Source organism: Meleagris gallopavo, chromosome 14 (assembly GCF_905368555.1).
Source record: "Meleagris gallopavo chromosome 14, MGAL_WU_HG_1.1, whole genome shotgun sequence".
Lineage (NCBI taxonomy): Eukaryota > Metazoa > Chordata > Aves > Galliformes > Phasianidae > Meleagris > Meleagris gallopavo.
The window spans coordinates 15,194,003-15,211,194 of NC_139417.1; the positions used below are offsets into that span (position 1 = coordinate 15,194,003).

The 17,192-nt window shown below is 46.7% G+C and overlaps 2 protein-coding genes across 9 annotated transcripts in view; both read right to left on the bottom strand.

Moving 5' to 3' along the window:
- Window positions 1-912: 912 nt before the first annotated feature.
- Window positions 913-6,164, bottom strand: LMOD3 (leiomodin 3). Its single transcript, XM_010718712.4, has 3 exons — window positions 5,720-6,164; window positions 3,435-4,760; window positions 913-1,434 (listed from the first exon to the last, which is right to left on the bottom strand). Exons 1-3 carry the CDS (start codon window positions 6,008-6,010, stop codon window positions 1,408-1,410), a joined length of 1,644 nt encoding a protein of 547 aa, XP_010717014.1. The 5' UTR covers window positions 6,011-6,164; the 3' UTR covers window positions 913-1,407.
- Window positions 6,165-12,063: 5,899 nt separating this feature from the next.
- FRMD4B (FERM domain containing 4B) overlaps window positions 12,064-17,192 on the bottom strand; it is a 74,629-nt gene continuing 69,500 nt past the window's right edge. For 5 of the 8 annotated variants that reach the window (XM_085235668.1, XM_010718713.3, XM_085235669.1 and 2 more), the window contains 4 exons: window positions 15,698-16,503; window positions 15,021-15,153; window positions 14,378-14,646; window positions 12,064-13,733 (listed from right to left, as the gene is read on the bottom strand). In XM_085235668.1, coding sequence (XP_085091794.1) covers window positions 14,379-14,646; window positions 15,021-15,153; window positions 15,698-16,503 — 1,207 coding nt within the window. In that variant the 3' untranslated portion in view covers window positions 12,064-13,733; window position 14,378. Of the gene's footprint in view, window positions 14,319-14,377; window positions 14,647-15,020; window positions 15,154-15,697; window positions 16,504-17,192 lie in introns of all 8 variants that reach the window. The other 3 variants (XM_085235667.1, XM_085235670.1, XM_003210179.4) reach the window with 3 other exon arrangements.

The following is a 17,192-nucleotide window of genomic DNA, read 5'->3' on the forward strand; positions in this document are numbered from 1 at the left end:
CATGCTGCTGAATCATGAGAGAGCTGCTTGTGAGCTGCAGGAATGGTGCAGCCTCTCTCTTGCATCCTTGCAAAAGCCTGTCTGCAGAAGTGCAATATATAATCACTTGTTCACGTTGTTACAGTCTCTTACATAACTCTGCTTAACCGCGATTTTACATTTCTTCTAATTACCTGGGAGGGATTTTTGTCTGCTTCTAAGGTTACTGGGAGCCATGCCCTGGGCAGCACTAGGATTTAGCTGCCAGAGAACCATTGCAAACAGTCGTAGGCAGCAAGGAGAGACTGACCTGCAGGAAGGCCTGCCACAAGCTGCAAAGTAGGCGTACTGAGTGAGTGGATGAGCCACAGGAAGGCAGAGGAGGTGAATGTTAGCAAAGGGGAAGGCTTGGCTGAGAGGAGAAGAGTGGATCAAAGGTGATCTTACAGGAATAAGCTTTGTAACTTCCAGCAACTCAGGGGGGAAAAAAAAAGAAAAAGCTGATCTCATATGGCTGTATTCCACAGAAAAGTGACTTGTAATTGCTGTAGAAAAGTCTTGCAGCAAAACCATCTGATGCGATTAAAAAAGGGGAGGAGAAAAAAATGTTACAACAATATTAAAGTAAAAATAAGCTTTTCGAGTTACAGAGAGAGGGTTAGGGCTCATCCTCCAGATGCTTGAGAGCAGTGTGAGAGAGGTTGGCAGCGGTGTTTTGGTGCATCCCAAGATGGGGGTGGTGTGGAGCCTGATCCAGGGGTGAATTACGTGGAATTAAGATTACAGCTCTCTAAACAGCATGGCATCATCTTTTACATGCTGGTCAGGTATGAGACCAACTGGACTGTTAGGAAATACACTGGCTTGAAATATGGATGCACCAGAGTGCATTCTGTTCTGCAAACTTCTTACAAGCCATGGATGTGCTGCACATTTCTTATGGAGAGAGCTTTTATTTCATTCATTTCCTTAGCCTAAAAAATAAAGCTGTTTACATAGAAACCAAATGCTTTTCCTATGGACAAGAGAATAATCAAGGAGCATGTGTGTGAAAAGAAAGATAAGCTAAAGCACAGTGTGTTCCTGCAGAATTGGACAGCAGAAGGACAACATGGAAGCAAAATAGTTTACTGACAAACTAGAAAGACTTAAGGTTATTGATGTCTCTGAGGAAATCCTCCCACAACAAACTGGAGCCTTGAATCCATTTGGCAGACAGATGGCACTGGGATTTTGATACCTGATGGAAACTCTTAGTGCTGATTTTTCCCATGCCAGCCTTTTTCATCACACTGAGAGAAGTGCATATTGCAAGCTTTGTTCCCAAAGAGTCACATACACCACCTGGATTCTGCAGAAAACTTCTGCTGAAACAACTGTAAGCAAAACTTGAACAGTCTTTGCTCCGAGTTGTTTTCTTTGGGTCTCTCACTCCAACTGCTTTGGTAATGGCACCTGGACAAGGATAAAGAAACACTGTAAGGAAAGGCAATTTCTTAAAGCAGTTTAGTTCAATACAAACATACAAACCTTCAGAAACTGTGAAAGGATCAGAAACATAATGGCAAGGAGCATCAAGGAGTTCAATCAGGAATTTGGGTCTGTCTGCAGTTCCCCACTTGCAGTCTGTGATGCTTAATGCCCAGTAGATCACTTTGCAAGCAATGAGCCACCCCCCCAAAGAGAGCAAGGACACCCAGGTTGGCTCAGGCAGTAAAACATAGCAGAGCTGAGGATATCAAGGCAGAAAAGCAGTTACCAAAATCACATGAACAGATAAGAATAAAACCCTAATGCTCTAAATCCAAGCCATTTGGCCTGATACTAGGTGGATCAACAAAAATCAGCACAAGTGTCCTTTGTTTCATCTTTCCAGGTCACCCAAGCATCCGGACATGGCTCCCAAGCTCAGCCAACGAGCAGCTCTGGGAGAGCAAACAGCAACAAATCCCACAGCCCTTGGCTGTTAAGATCTGCCTGGGATTTTGGGTGGGGGGAGGTTGTGGATTAGGGCTGTGCCAGTGGAAAGCCACAGGGTTCAAGGTCACTGCAGTGCTGATCCCTTCTGATATTTCAGGACAAGATACTGCCTGAAATTACTGAGGGAATAGTTACTTCTGTGCAGACAAATGAAAGCAAAGTGTCACTGTACAAAAGGGTCAATATTAAGCGACATATTAATTACAAAATACTATTAACTATTCCTATTTGCAAAGGATTTTCTGTCCTCTTCCTCAGACCTTAGCAACACAAACAGAGGCATCAACATCAATAGCTACACACATTTTGAATTGCTTTCAATTTTCCTTGAATAAAGGTATAATGCAAAGTAATGTAATGTTACAGGGAAGCAAAGAATGAGTATCAGAAGCTTCCTGGGGCAATGGTTCCCGTCATCAGGTCACCAGGCTCTGGTGCACCAGCACAGACTCCTCCAGGTGCCTTGGGTGAATTTGGCCCCTGACTCTCCTTCTAGCTCCTTAGCAACTTCTTAAAACAGAATAAGAATGAGCAACAAAACCCAAATCCATAATTTGTACATTTTTTTAGAAAATCAGTAGAGCACAGGACCAATTTTAACTGAGATGCTTTTATGTAGCTCTAAAATTGTATGTAGGCAACCAAGAAAAGTCATCTTTTACCCATCCTGTTGTTATAATTCAAAACATAAGGTGCAGGCTCAGACCCATGGAAAATAGATTTTAAGGGGGGTCTTTGCACCATCACTGCTATAGAAAGTAATAACAGGGCTACAGCATGTTTATTTAATGGGGATCTAAGGACAGATTAAATGAATTCTGTGGAAAAAAACCTGTTGTATCCTCGATCTTAAAAGAGCATTTGCATATTATAATAACTATAATAATAGTTATATTATTACCAGCACATTAGCATTGAGTTCCTCTGAGTCTGTTTGCCCCCAGCAGAATTTCCTTTTATTTACCTTTATTACTGTGGAACAAGAGGTTAAAATCCCACACCTATCATTGGGATTTCACTAATTACTTTTGCCCTACGATGGTGCAAAATAAAAGCCAAGAAGGCAGTGGGGCTCTGGAGATGCTGGGGCATCCCCCCAGTGGATGCCATAGAATAACTGCACACAGCTTGGGATGTGCTTGGAAGTCTCACTGTTGTGCTGATGGGTAAAGCCTAGGATGAGAGGTAATGGCTTTAAGATGGAGCAAGGGAGGTTCAGGTTTGATATTAGCAAAAATCTCTTCTCAGAATGAGCAGTGATGCAGTGGCACAGGTTGCCCAGGGAGGTGGGGGTGGGTCACCATCTCTGGAGTTGTTCAAGAACAGTGAAGATTTGGCACTGAGGGATGTGATCAGTGGGCACAGTGGGGGTGGGTTGGGGTTGGACTTGGTGATCTTAGAGGTCTTTTTCAACCTTAATATTCTATGAAAATAGCAGCTCTAGAGCACGATCCCCTCCACTGCTAAACACTCACCGGTTTGAGGTACGCGACGTTGCTCTGACGAATGTCATTCAGCAGCTGATCTCGTGGTGTTATCTCGACGAGAGGAGGGGGCCTTCTCCTGGGGATCGGCTTCAGGGTCTTGATCACATCCTTGAGGTTGGTTTTCTCAGTGGGTTCCACATACTTGGGCACGGCGGGTTTGCGTTGGATCTTCTTCAGCTTGATCACCCTGAAGCTGGGCTCAGCCCCACGCGGCTGCTCAGAAGCTGTGGGTCGTGTGCTTTCCTTCCCCCGTCCCTGAGGTGCTGAGGTGGGGATGGGAGGTTTGGGTGCTGGGGGAGCTTCCTGCGGCCTGGACTGGGGCACCGGCCCCCCCAACATCTCCCACATCCCAGGAGGCAAGCCCAGTCCATTCTCCAGCATGGTGATCAGCTCTCTCTGCTCTTTCATTTGCTGCTGCCTTTGCCCCTCCTGCCTCTTCTGCCTCTGCTTATCCAGGTTCCTGCTCAGCAGGTTGGTCACCACCATCCTGGGCCCCGGCAGCTCGAAGTGGTAGCCCATTTTCAGCAGGGTGTTGTTGGCCTTCAGCAGCCTGGCGATCTCCATCTCGGCCTGGTGGCCCAGCATGCTCCTCTGGTTGTGGAAGCGGAACTCCGTCAGCACCTCGTTGTACTGCAGGCACCTCATGATGGCCACAACGCCCTTCCCAGAGATGAAGTTGGAGTCGATGTTGAGTGTGGTGATACTCCTGTTCTCACGCAACATATTGGCCAGTGCAAATGCAACACTGTCATCGGCTCCCACGTTGGCCAAGCTGAACGTTTTTATGTTCTTATTCTTCTTCATCGCATTGACAAAGTCTATCAGCATTTCTTTGGGGATGTTCTCTATGTTGTTCAGGTTGAGCTCCTTCATCTCTGGATTGTTTTTTCGGACTTTCTCCAAGCTGTCTTCTAAGTTGGTTTGATTTCCTGATGGCCTGGCACTGAGCTTCATGAAGCTGGTATCCAACGCTAACTTTTTGGGGATGTTCAATTTTGAGATTTTCTTTTCATTTTCATCTGACTTTTCTGTAGTTTCCCCTGATTCCGTACCTGCTTGCTTGCTTGTTTGATCACTGTGATGGTTTTCACTAACACAAGTTTCCTTTGTTTCTGACTCACTCTCATCTTCCTCCTCTTCACCTTCCTCCTCTTCCTCCTCCTCCTCTCTCTCCTCATTGCTTCCATCTCTGTTCATCTCCTCAGGCTGTGCTACTGCATGTGACACACTCTCATTTTTGTAGTGCCGCTCTTTCCCATCAGCCTCTGGCCCCCTCCTGCCACCACTGTCTCCCATCTCCTCTGCAGTCATTCTCTACAGAAAACAGAAACAGGCAAAATAACATTAGCCTTGTGCTAAAACAGTGGAATGGCAGTATTTTCATACCTCTATGTCCACTATAGAATAATAACACTTAAACGTGCCGTTGCCTGAAAGTCACAGTGTGCTGGATTGGTATGGAATGAAAGGACAACTGCTCTGAAAGTGGCTGTAGACAAATTTCTCATCTTTGCCCTTTAAGAACATTGACCAATAAGTCCTGGATGGATTTAATGCTACATTAAGGTGGTCCTGAAACCGTTCTGGGGATTAAGAAACTCTGATCCTAATCTACTTCTGGATTTGGTGTTATTTTTTATCATTTCCTTGTCAAGTGCCACAAAACGCTGACAAATATCCAAGTGTGACCTTAACCTCTATTCAAATCATATGGATAGTACAACAAATTTAAGGACTGCATTGAAAAGGATGGGACTAGTTGACGGAGTTTGTATGCCTGCTCATTTTTGTATGTTCACATTGAAAAAATGGTCTGTAGGATTTTTCCCCCAACGTGACATTAAATTCTGCATCTGATTACATTAAACATACTCATTAAACTAAGTGCTCCATGGAAAAGCAATACGACGTCAGTCAATATGCAAAACCAAACCGATGTCTTATATCCTCCAGATTGATTTTCTGAGAGTTTCTCAGTGGTTTGCTTTATTGAAACAGCATTAGGATATTCTTCTGCTGAAAACCACAAATAAAGATTCAGGAAAACATCTAAATATAAACTTTTATACCAGTCCAAGCTGGATCCTGACATTACTGAGGCTTTTAAGCCATTTAAACTCATGGCTTGTACTGACCATTCTAACAAAGAATGGAAGCAGGGGTAGATTAAGGTAGTACAACTACAAAACAGATCCCATAGCAGACATACAGTATTGCAACTGCAAAACAGATCCCAGACACACAAAAGATAGGCGTGATTTTTTGCTGGTTACCTCGGAGGGCAGGAGGGTGACGGGAACTCTCTCATCCTCAAGCATGCGTCGGGACGCCTTTTGCCAGTACAGGTAATCCACCAGGGAGCGGTGGTCAAAGCTGCCCGTTGGGGGCTTCTCTGTCTGATCCCTCTGTATCATTCCTATGGGGAGCTCAGGGTCAGGGGCCATCACTTCCATTTCACTCTGCAGCTCCTTCAGCTCCTCAGGGGAGAGGTTGGCCAGTATTTCGTCTTCATTTATGTCCTCGGGGGACACGTCTTCGTCAGACGTTTGGCCGACTTCAGACATGTTTGCTCGTTCCTTCCTTCCCCTGTAACTTTATAAAACTGAAGATAAATTTGGTATTTCTTCCCCCTAGCAGTAGCTCATTTGGTTAAATCGACGACTGTGTTTTGGTCATGAGCGGAGGCAGCTCTCGGTCACAGTGCAGCAGACGGGCAGCACCTCTAAGTCTATATTAAGCTGCACTTGGCTGGATAAAGAGAATTTATGGAGATGCTGCCATGCTCCATTTTCAGCCATGTGTCAGCTGTGCAAACCCTTCTGACATTTCAGTGCAGCTGGTGCGTCCCCCATTGAGATCCAGAGGAGATGGTCATTTTCTAGGGGAATTTAGTGCTACTTTCTGTGCATGGATTGCCCCCAGTCCATGGGTGGCGTTGATGCTGCCTGCAAGGTGCCTGGGGGAGCTCTGTGTTGAAATTTTTTTTCTTTATAATTTCATGAGGTGTCTGTATCCATTACATCTCAGATGTCTCAAAAACGGGACTGAGGGCAGCAGGGGGATTTCACCACCTTTAGTGAGGTCCTAAAACCTGAATATTGCAGGAGGCAAGGGGGGGGCAATATTGCAAGGTCACCTGCTACATGACCTACAAGCTCTCCCAAGTGCTAAATCCCTGTAAGACAAAGCCCCTGAGATGGGAAGCGGCAGCCAGTGGTCAACAGAAAACACATCACATCCAGTTGGGTCTGGGTCCATTCCCTCTCCTAATAGTGAGTGTTCCCCAGCACATCACATCCTGCCCAGGAGCGATGCAGTGCCCCACTACATACATCCCCACCGGCCTCTCTCTGTCACGGATGTTACTCATACTGTCACCAGATATTGGCTGAAAAATGCAACTCAGGTTCATCCTTTTCCTACTTTGAACTATCATTTCAGGGGCCATCAAGTCAAGTCCTCAGCTTATGACTGTGAAAGCATCTTTCGTAGGAAAGAAGCCACAGGTGAGAAGTTGTGAAACACAAGTCCCAGTGGGTCGGAGCCCAGTCCTGATTATGTTCTACTGGAATCTGCCATCAGAAAAACCATGTCTGCAAGATAGGGCCTCGTGCTGCTGAGTTCTGTAATAAGAACTATGGTGTCCAATTAAAAAGCCATAAACCACAGGTTGGTACACCACTGCAAAGAATTCAAAAATTTAAGAATCAAATAAATGGCAAATGTAAAAGTAAAAATAAACCAAACCAAGTATATAACGCTTCTGTTTGCCCCTTCGGTATTTCAGGGGCTATCCTTATTTTATATTATGCAGTAGCAAGCACAACAGCAGACCCACACATCAATCTATCTGCTCTGCAGCTCTAACCCCCAGCAAGTGCTATCCATAATAGAGTCCATAAATGGTTTCCTGATGTTATCAAATAAATCAATGCGCTCTAGTAGCCGGTATGTTATTCACCCAAACGATGCTGTTTGGGTCACAGAAGCTGTCTATTCGGTGGTTACAAATCTCTTGCTAATTTCTTGACTGTAAATAAAGCCCCTGGCCACCTTCTTGAATTTCCACTATCTGCAGCCAGGCCCATCTTGGGCCCTGGTCTTGCCAGATCTGCTGAGTTAAGTAGGGTCAGCCCATGAAGGCCTCTTGAGATGGAAAACAGCGATACTGAGAACACTGATAGGGATTTAAAAAGCAAGCTTTCTTCTAAGTAGAAATATATCATTTGTCAATACTGCCGCTAGGAAACACTACACCTCTGAGAGCAGTGCCTTCTCCATCGGGCACAGGGCAAGGGCTGCCCAGTGACACCTCTCCCAGTGGCACGGGTGCTAATCCCACAGATTTCCAAAGTGGGTATCACATTTTGCCTACTTTAGGTCTCCTCCATAAATTACATTGAGTACGGGATCCACTTCCTTTTCTAACACATTGCTTTGGTGAACTGGAAACAGCATGTTAAGGCAATAGAAGACACCCTTCGGGCTGAAACCATTCTTAAGGCCAAATCTAGAAGTTCTTTCCAAGGCAAAACCCAACTCCTCTTCCCAGTAACATTTTGCAGACATTTCCATAAGAGCTGTCCAAAATCCTCCCTAATGCCATCACAGTGAATGAAAGAGGAAAGTCACTTCCAACAGTGGCACTCATCATTTCATGCCAATTTGACACTTGCTTGGGATTCCCAGCACTAATGAGCTACTGCACGAGATGTAGGGATGTAAGAGATGTTAAATAAAAGGAATGAACTCTTACTGTGCTGATAGGAAAAAAAAAAAAAAAAAAAAAAAGAGTGCACTTTTAATGAACATAGTTCTTGCTTACTGTTCCTAAGACAAACAGTTATATGTGGATGGATTCTTGCATGAATCTTAGACTCCAGTGTAGGGTGGTTCTACATAAATGGCTTTTCTCTTTTGTGCACATTCTTCGAGGCTTCCAGCCTATCTGTCTCAAAAGAAAAAGAGTTGACAAGTTTTTAACTATTGAGAGGAGTTGACTCCTGTGTCATAACTTGACACTAAGCAGGCCATCAAGCCATGCTTCAAGTGCCTTAAATTTGTTCTGTATTTAAGGCACACACGCTGATGCCAAATACTTGAGAGGAATTTCTATAATGCTGGCTGTCATTTTTTTGCTAATAAAACCCACATATTTATTTCCCTTTGCTACTGATGCATGCCATTTCCCAGTGCCAAGGCATTAAGTGGAAAACAGTCAGAGAATGTGCCTGTGTAACATAACCATGCATTGCTTTTAAGAAACTCGTAAGCTCGATGGGGCAGTCTAAAATTGACCAACAGAGGCATACACCAAGAATGTGCAGCAATCCCTGTAATGCAATATGGGGATTATAACGGGTCAGATGATGGGGACCTGAACAATAACAACCGCTGAGTAACGAGAGCAATCGTGGAGAGAAACCCTGTGGGAAAGTCACCAGGGAGAAAAAAACACCCTGCACACCTCCAAACGGTTACAGCTGTATGATCAGATTGAGTTTGCTGCTTAAATACAGCAGTGATGTCTGGCTTTTGAGGCATATGCCCTAAGTGCTTGAGGGGGAGCTGTGAAGTGGAGCTCTGGGGCAAAGCAGAGGGACAGGGACCTGATGTGGAGAGGTTTGGTTGCCACAATCTGTCCCAAGACAGAACCAGAAAGATTTCTTATGCATTTATTTTGCACTTTCCACTTTCAGATAAGGCTGAGAGCAGCTGAACCAAGTCCTCGTTGTGCCATAAGACAGCACCAGTGCCATCATCCATGATCCTTATTGCAGGGAAACAAAAATGAGATTGTGAGCAGAGGGAAAGAGGACTGCAGGGGGAGCTGCGCCATGCCAGGAAATAAAAACGGCAAATTTCAGCGCCAAGCAGGGCCCCAACACCCCACAGTGACATCCAAGGAATTGCCATCACGTCCAACACCAGCTCGCACTGGGGATGATGAAATCATCAGTTGCTGCTTCCTGATCCATTTCAGCTGTTTGAAACCATTTGACAATAACCTACCCAATCTCCTTGGGCAGCAAGCACAGGTCCATGCCAGCTGTTGGTCCCGAGCAGGTGATGTGCTCTGCACCACTGGCAATGCTATCACATCTCACATCCTGTCCACCTTTGTGTGGCAGATCCTCAAGAACGACAAAAGCCCCACCCTACAACAAGCAGATAAAATTAAGTTTTACAATATCTTCTGCCTTCTTTGCCAAATGTATAATCTACCTCCAATCAGTCAGTGCTGTCTGATCAAAATTGTGATAACAAAGCACAAAGGGCTCTTGGAAGAGTAACACCATCATCATAACCTTCCAAATGAGTGATCTCTACAAGCTGAACTGCTGAATTCAACACAAACCAGACAATGAAAAGAATCAATGAGCCAGCAGATCAGATATCAGAACCTGTAGTCCTTCTGGCTAGCAATGTCACCCTTTGCTTCAAACACAGGGGTGTATCTGCATTTCATGGCAAACAAACCTATTGCAGCCTCGCGCTCTGTATCACCCTGCCACCAAAACGTGCCCAGGGGAAGTGCTGCTGGGGCTACGTGATGGGTTCTGCACATGTCCTGCCCTAACCTCTGGCCAGGAACAGGTGGGAGGCTGCTTCTTGAGTTACTCCAGCTGAGCCCCTGCTGGCTGCAAACCCTTCTCTGCCTGCGGCTCGTTGATGGCACCCTAACCATGAACTAGAAACTGAGACTTAAGCATGCTGCTGAGCCCTGGGAGACATCACTCAGAAGTCAAGGGCTTGCTAAGGGACACGGATGATGAAGCTTGATGGAGGACGAGGAGTTTCTCCTTGGCTAAGGTTTCACCACTCTGACAAGGACCCTACTGTCTCCATGTCCCCCTGCGCTACCAGCACCAACCACTGCTTACACCATCCCTTCTTCCAAGCAGGGAATGTCACATCAGCTTTACTTTCAGCATTGGGGCTTGGAGATAATGGCTTCCAATGGGAAGTCCTGGGACATGACCCAGGTGGTCCCAAATCCACATCCAACAGCTGAAAAGTGAAGGTTTGGCTGGAGCAGTGCACTGGGATGTCACCACTTGCATCCACTGGTGTCACAGTAAAGCTGGAGATATGGAGAGTGGTTTTGGAAAGCTCAGCTGGGCTTGTGCCTGAAAATGCAGATGGAAGCCAGGCACAGCCCCATCCACACCCTGGCTGCATTTACTGTGCCAGGATGAAGCCCATCATCCCACCACTTGGTGAAACTGGCAGCATCCCCATCTGCACTTACCCTACTTACACTGAAGCAAACGTTAAATTGTTTCCAATGAAAGCTGCATGAAATGGGACAAGTTGGGCTGCATCCAGGTTACAGCCTCTGCCTTATGCCAGCACCAGAGCACCGTGAACGAGCACATGGAACTGTTTATGCCTTTGTACATTTACAGAATAAAGCAAGACTCTTTTTTTCCCCATTGTTCTTACCTCAAATAGCTGCAAAGAGTGCCCAAAACAATCTGAAAGCCACTCCAGGAAATTTCTGTTTGCAGCTAGATAAGGACATCCCTTAGGACGTGGAGTTTCCCCCCCAGCACAGAACGAGCCCGAGACCATCACGGTGTCCGCGAGCCTTTCACCTCGGTGCGTCACGCTGTTCGTGTCCTGGCTTTGCTCTGGATGGCAGCAAACACCAATTCCTAAGGACCTCGGGGGTGGGAAGGCTCCTCTCCTCAGCGGCACTGGTTGGTCGCTAGGTGTCCCTGCTCACCCTGCGGAAAACCAGCTGAGGCAGCACGTCAAACAAAGCCCGGGTCGTTTGAGTTCCGCATTTGAACAAATACGGTAACAGTTATAAACCGCATCATCGTTACCTTTTCAGGTGTGCTATGCGGACCTGGTGCCACAACGGCCGTGCACCTAGGCAGCATGGCAGAGCTCAGCAGGCTGGGAAGTCTGGGAAGCCCAAAGGGGTGCAGGCAGCAAAACCCGGCTGCCTGCTGGTCAGAAAGCCCTGTGCCCTCTGGCTTGTCCCCTCACGAGGGGTTCAGTTGTTGAAATCCAGCCCCGGAGGTTTCATGCTCCATGGACGGTGGATGGACTCCACTTGAAGCCACCTGCATTTCCCATGTTCTCAACACATCACCCCAAGTCACCCCAAACCACCCTGATCTCAGCCAAACAACGGCAGCAGCTGGGTGCCAGCCCTGTGCCAACATGGGCACGTCAGGCTAGGAACAGGAAGGGGAAAGGGAAGGGCACAGGAAGGGAAAAGCCCACACAAAATGTAATGGCTACAGCATTGAAATAAAGGAACGTAAACAATGCTTGAAATGGGGAGATCTTGTCCTTTTTTTAAATGAAAACCCTTTATGAGTACTGATGAACTGCCAGAGTGCAGGGACAGCATTTGTTATGCATGGGGCAATGGACCCCAAGCCACGCAGCTGCCTGCTGCAAGCACGCCCTTAGTGAGCCAAGTTTGCCAACAGAAAAGGTTCCAGAACTACCAGGAGAAATGCAACAATAGGATAACATGGGGTATCAGAGCAGGCTGACTCACTTTTGTACTCCTAAACCTGGATATACCACATACTGCACTCTCCCAAGCACTCAAGCAGAGACACCTCAAAGAGAAACAGGAGAAATATCAAAGAGGTTTTGGTAGCACACTTTGCAGTTTATTGACCTATACAAAATAATAGGTCTAAAAATCCGTGAGTAGTAAAAGAATAAGCAAAAAAGAGCTTTCGTATTTCTAGAAGGCTATACAAATATGTAAAACCAAGGAAATAAGTTATTTTTTATTTTGTTGGGTTTTTTTTTTTGTTCGTTTAATTCCCAATTGCGACTCTAATACAAACGACTAAGTACCAGCTTAACAAGTGTGTCTTTCTGTATATATTACATGCTCTGGAATATTGGTAAAAAACGTCAAAAAAGTGTATCAGAAACCTTTCTATTCACAATATGAACAGGGAGTTACTAATCCTTTGTATAAAAGAAAGAAGAGCACCATCGTATGGGATCCTGAAGCACACACAGCTGAGACACGAGAGAGATTTTACAGTATGCAGATGAGTCATCAATCACGCAAGTGAACCCATGCTAACTTGTTCCTACAGGTGGATGATATGAGGTAGGTTTATCCCTCTCTCAGACCAAGACTGCAGTCCCACTCTTTCCTAGACACGTGGTTTTGTGAAAATGCTGTTCTGTCACTTGGTGACTCCGCAGCACAGCAGGCAGTGCAGGTGAGCGCGGTGCAATGCTAATGCCCCTCGTTGTAAGGCACCCACTGCGCTGGCTGTGTTGGCATCCACCCTACAATACTGGCCGTTACGTCACGTCACGTTGCTCCTGTGCCAGGCAGAGCTCCCCATTTCCATCCTTGATTTGCTATGGCAGAGCAATGCGGAGCTGCCACCCAGCAATGATGGGGTCTGCCTGCCTCCAGACGGCGAGGTTGTACCACAGAGAGGTCAGACAGTGAGGTTGTTTGTGACGCTTCATCACGGGGAGGAACAGACTCCTCTGCTTCCCAAACCCACAACCCGGAGTTTTAGGTGACATATTGTGACAGCTCATTCTTTTCTTCCCAGAACTCCTTTGCGGTGCTAACAATCACTCTTAACAACACCCCAAAAACAGATAAATTCATTCAAACCTCTGTAACAACAACAAAAAAATCCAGCCTTCCTTCAAGTAATGTTCCAATACTGATCAAATCACCCTTTGTCTCATTCACACACACAGAATCAATCCTTCATCAGCTTATGAAAGTCCTTCCAGGTTCTCACAAGCCACGGCGGAAGAAATTCCCATTTGTTCTTCTTCTGGACATCAGAACTGTGCTCCTAGAATTCCTGCTTTTTCCATGTTTCCTTTTCACATTTATTTTTTCTGAGGTTTGCTTTCAACACCTTCCAACCTTTCCACAAAAGTGCTCGCTGAACATAAATACTCCAACCAAGTGCTGCATCTTGTCATAGATTCAGTTGTGGCTTGCCCTTGCTCTTGGAGGCGATGTGGATTCAGAAAGAAACGCCGTTCTTGGTAAGACTTTGTCATTTTGCTACAATCCCTCTGAATGCTGAGTTTCATCATTCCCGGCGACATCGGTCTGGAAGGTGCACCCGAGATCTCCTTCGGAGTAACAGCATTTTGTGCAAGGCACGCAAGGGTACGAATGCAGGGCTGTGGGCGGCCTACACGAGTGTCCCAGGCTTGGAATCCTCATGCCAGAACAACCTCTGCTCGCTGTTGTGCAAGTCTTCCTCCAACTGGTTCTCCTCATCACCACCCAGTTGGCTTGGCTCTGGGTACACTCTGTAAGAGATAAAACACCAGGGATAAGCAGGAGCTCCCATCCTCCCCAGAGCCCCAAACGCCCACTGCCTCGGTGCCATGGGCACGAGCACACGATAGCCCCATAGGCTGGAAGGAGCTGTGGATGCTGTGAGTGCACTCTGGCAACATTTGGATCCAAATGCAAACCCCAGGCTTTGTGCTAGCTGTGTGTGCAACAGGATCACTGCTGCTCAAAGTTGTCAGGAGTACGGAACGTATTGATTGCTCGTTTGCCATAATCACATTGAAATAAAAAAAAAAACCAAACCCACGGATTAATGATTGGCCAAATGATTGAGAATGTGAAAAATTAATAGGAAAAAAAAAACACTCAGAAAAAGCTGCCAAAACACACAGATTTCAAAGCTCAATTATGGAAAGTTAAGTAATTAGTACCAACAGCACTCTTAAACACTACTGTTATAGATCTCTTAAATCACTGCAATAAAAACAACAAGGCATTCAGCTTAGCAAACAGGACCCAGCAAAAGCCTCTGCACCTTTCCTTACTCTTTAGCTTCTTCCTAAACAGATGAACAAGGCGGACCTTGCCTGCGAGGCAGCCTGGCACAAGCACAAAGCACAACCCCCTGGTGCAGGGCACACACATGCGCAGTACTTACACTACAGCTGGCTGTGCTTAGCACGGGGGCACCGAGACATGGCAGCACGTGTGCCACTTCTGGGACAGGCAGCTGCTGTTCTCCCCGGTGACGGCTGGCGTTCAAGCACCGGGGCAGAGCAAAACCACAAAGCAGGAGAAGCAAGAGTACTGCATGCATTTCTGCAACGCCCCAGTGGGTTCCTGGGCTCCTTGCAGTCCTCGGGAAAGCCCCTGCACCCAGGGAGGCTGCAAGCAGCAGCAAGTCGTGCCGAGGTCGGCGGCTGAGCTCTGCCAAGCAAGAGGCGCTTGGTTTATTAATGGGCTGAGCGACGGCGGTGTTGCCTTGCAGCAGCAGCACGCAGGTGTGTGGATGAAGGGAGGTGAGAAGGGTGCTGTGCCCAGCTCCACTGCTGCACTGCAGGGAGTGCGAGGCTTTGGCTGCATCAGCTGGGAAGCTCATCCTTCCCCATGCCTGGATGATCCCCGTTCCCTTAAGGGTGCTGGAACAGTTAGGCTGTCTATACCAACAAGAAGGTACCTTCTTAAAAGGCAATTCTATAACCACTCCTCATCCCAGCCCTCTGAAACCAAGCTGCTTGCTTCAGATGTTTTGGTAGCCTATAAAGTGCAGGAGGGGCAGAAAATCTCAACTTTTTACTCACCTGCTCTGCAAAGGGAGGTTGCCATAAGTGTTTCCATAACAGCTGGCAAAAGAGGAATGAGATAACGTATCATAATCTGAAAGTCCCAGTGCAAGTGGGTTCCGCCAGTTCCCAGAAGTGTTTGCAGAAGATGCTGGAATTAAGAATAAAAAATGGTACAGCTAATTAGATCTTTCTGCAGCCCAGGGAGATGAGAGAAATTATACAGTTCTCATTACTGATCTCTACGGGTTTTTGTGGGACACAAACAAAATACTGTCTATATACAAGCACCACGGGGAGCAAAACTGCGTGGGCAATATTCCAAGTGAGGGAATCTCTCTTTATTAAAGACTGTTCAGTGGTGCTGACTGCACTGTATTTTGGACAGTGACACAGCAGCTGCATGTGTACGGCACACAGGTGGGTGCACTGCTTCTACTTGGTTTCAGGCAGGAATGTCTACATGTGGCTCTCTGTGCTTTTTTAGGTTATTGTGCTTACAAAGAGTAAAAGTTCCACCCAGAGAAGGCAACAAGCAAGTAATATTCTTCCCAAGCACAGAACAAAAGGGACAAAAATCCTGTTGAGTTCCTTATCTACCTTTCGGCCCTGCTTATATCATTCATTACAAGGGATGAATGTGATGAACAGAAGGGATGTGAAGAACACTTAGCATCAAACCAACGAGACATTACCCGATGAGAAAGACGACACCCGACTGCTGGGAGAGCACGGCACCTGCAGACCAGCAAAGCCCAAACTCCTTTGAGACCCTCTGTCAGACTCAAAGCCTGCCTGCAGGCAATGACCCTGTTCCTTTTGACTGGAGGCACGCTGGTACCAACCACGGAGATGCTCTGCTACTAAGGCCTTGTGAATGTTTTTGGTTATATGCTCCGTTTTAGCAACTTGCTTCCTCGGAAGCCGTAGAGTTGCGTATGGGTTGTGCGGTACTCTGTCCACTTCATCCTCATTGTAAGACCTGAATTCCCTGTAACGGTCGTATCCGTAATGTGCCGATGAGCGATACGAAGGATTGACACTGTACTGCCCCTCTGTATCGCTCTCATAAACGTATCCACCATTGTAATAAACATCAGATTCGGTGTATGGGGAATATCCAGAAATATAGTAGCTGGAGGAAGGCTGCTCCTGGCTTTTGTGGTAGACACCATTCCGGACATCCTTTTGGGCAAGATTTGGCATGCTTCCTGAACCTGCAGCAGAGATGTGCTGTTTCTTTGACCGTCTTCGACCCCTGGTCCTGTTGTCAAGTGTCTGAGTAGTGTAATACGGTTTGGGTGTAGGTGTCACGCAATAATATTCGGTGCTCGACTGGCTGGTGTAGGATGATCCATCATCGAGGATCTCAGTGCTGCTGCTCCTCTGGGACTTTGTGAGGGAGAAGGCCGTCTTCTCAGTGGGAACCTCAGCCAGGAGGTGGGTCTGGGACTCCAGGCTGCCACTGCGCTGCCTGCAGTGGTGTGGGGAAACATCTGGCCTGCAACAATACAGACGTAGGTTGGTTAAATGCAGGCACGCAGGCAGAGAGCTGGAGAGAGCACATGTGGACAAATCAGGCATGCTTCCTCCCCAACCAAAGCACAAAATCAAACCAGTATTTCCTTTTTACATAGAATTTGGCTTGGTTGAATTTTCCATTTGCTGCAGCAGCAGCAGATCTTTCAGATAAAAGTTATGGTGAGCAAGGTAACCTACGAGAGTGACAGAGGCAGCAAAGCTCACAACCTCTCGTTTTGCAGTGACTTACAGGAGGGAGCTCACAGTCAAAGTATGCAACATCTAGAGTATGTAACATCTAGCCAAGCAGCTGAGCAAAGATGGGAGCATAGGAAGGTGGGTTTCCTGCAGCTGTGTTACCTCAGCTAAATAAACCATGAGCTTTACCAGCTTTTAATATTTATAGCATCTCTCCTTCTCACAGTAAGGGCAGTAATTTGGATCTCTCTTCTCCACTGGGTCTCTTATTTTTCAGGAGGCCCAGAGGACGTGAGTCCACAGATGATATCTATAAGCACATAGCTTCCATCTCACCCCTATTTGCAGACAGACTCCCACTTGTGCAGCAGTGCACGCTGCTATCTGTGCTGCTGCAAATGCTCTCACATGCATGTCACAAAGCTGGTGCAGCGCTGTGCCAGCAGATGGTGGCTGATAGCAACCCAGTGC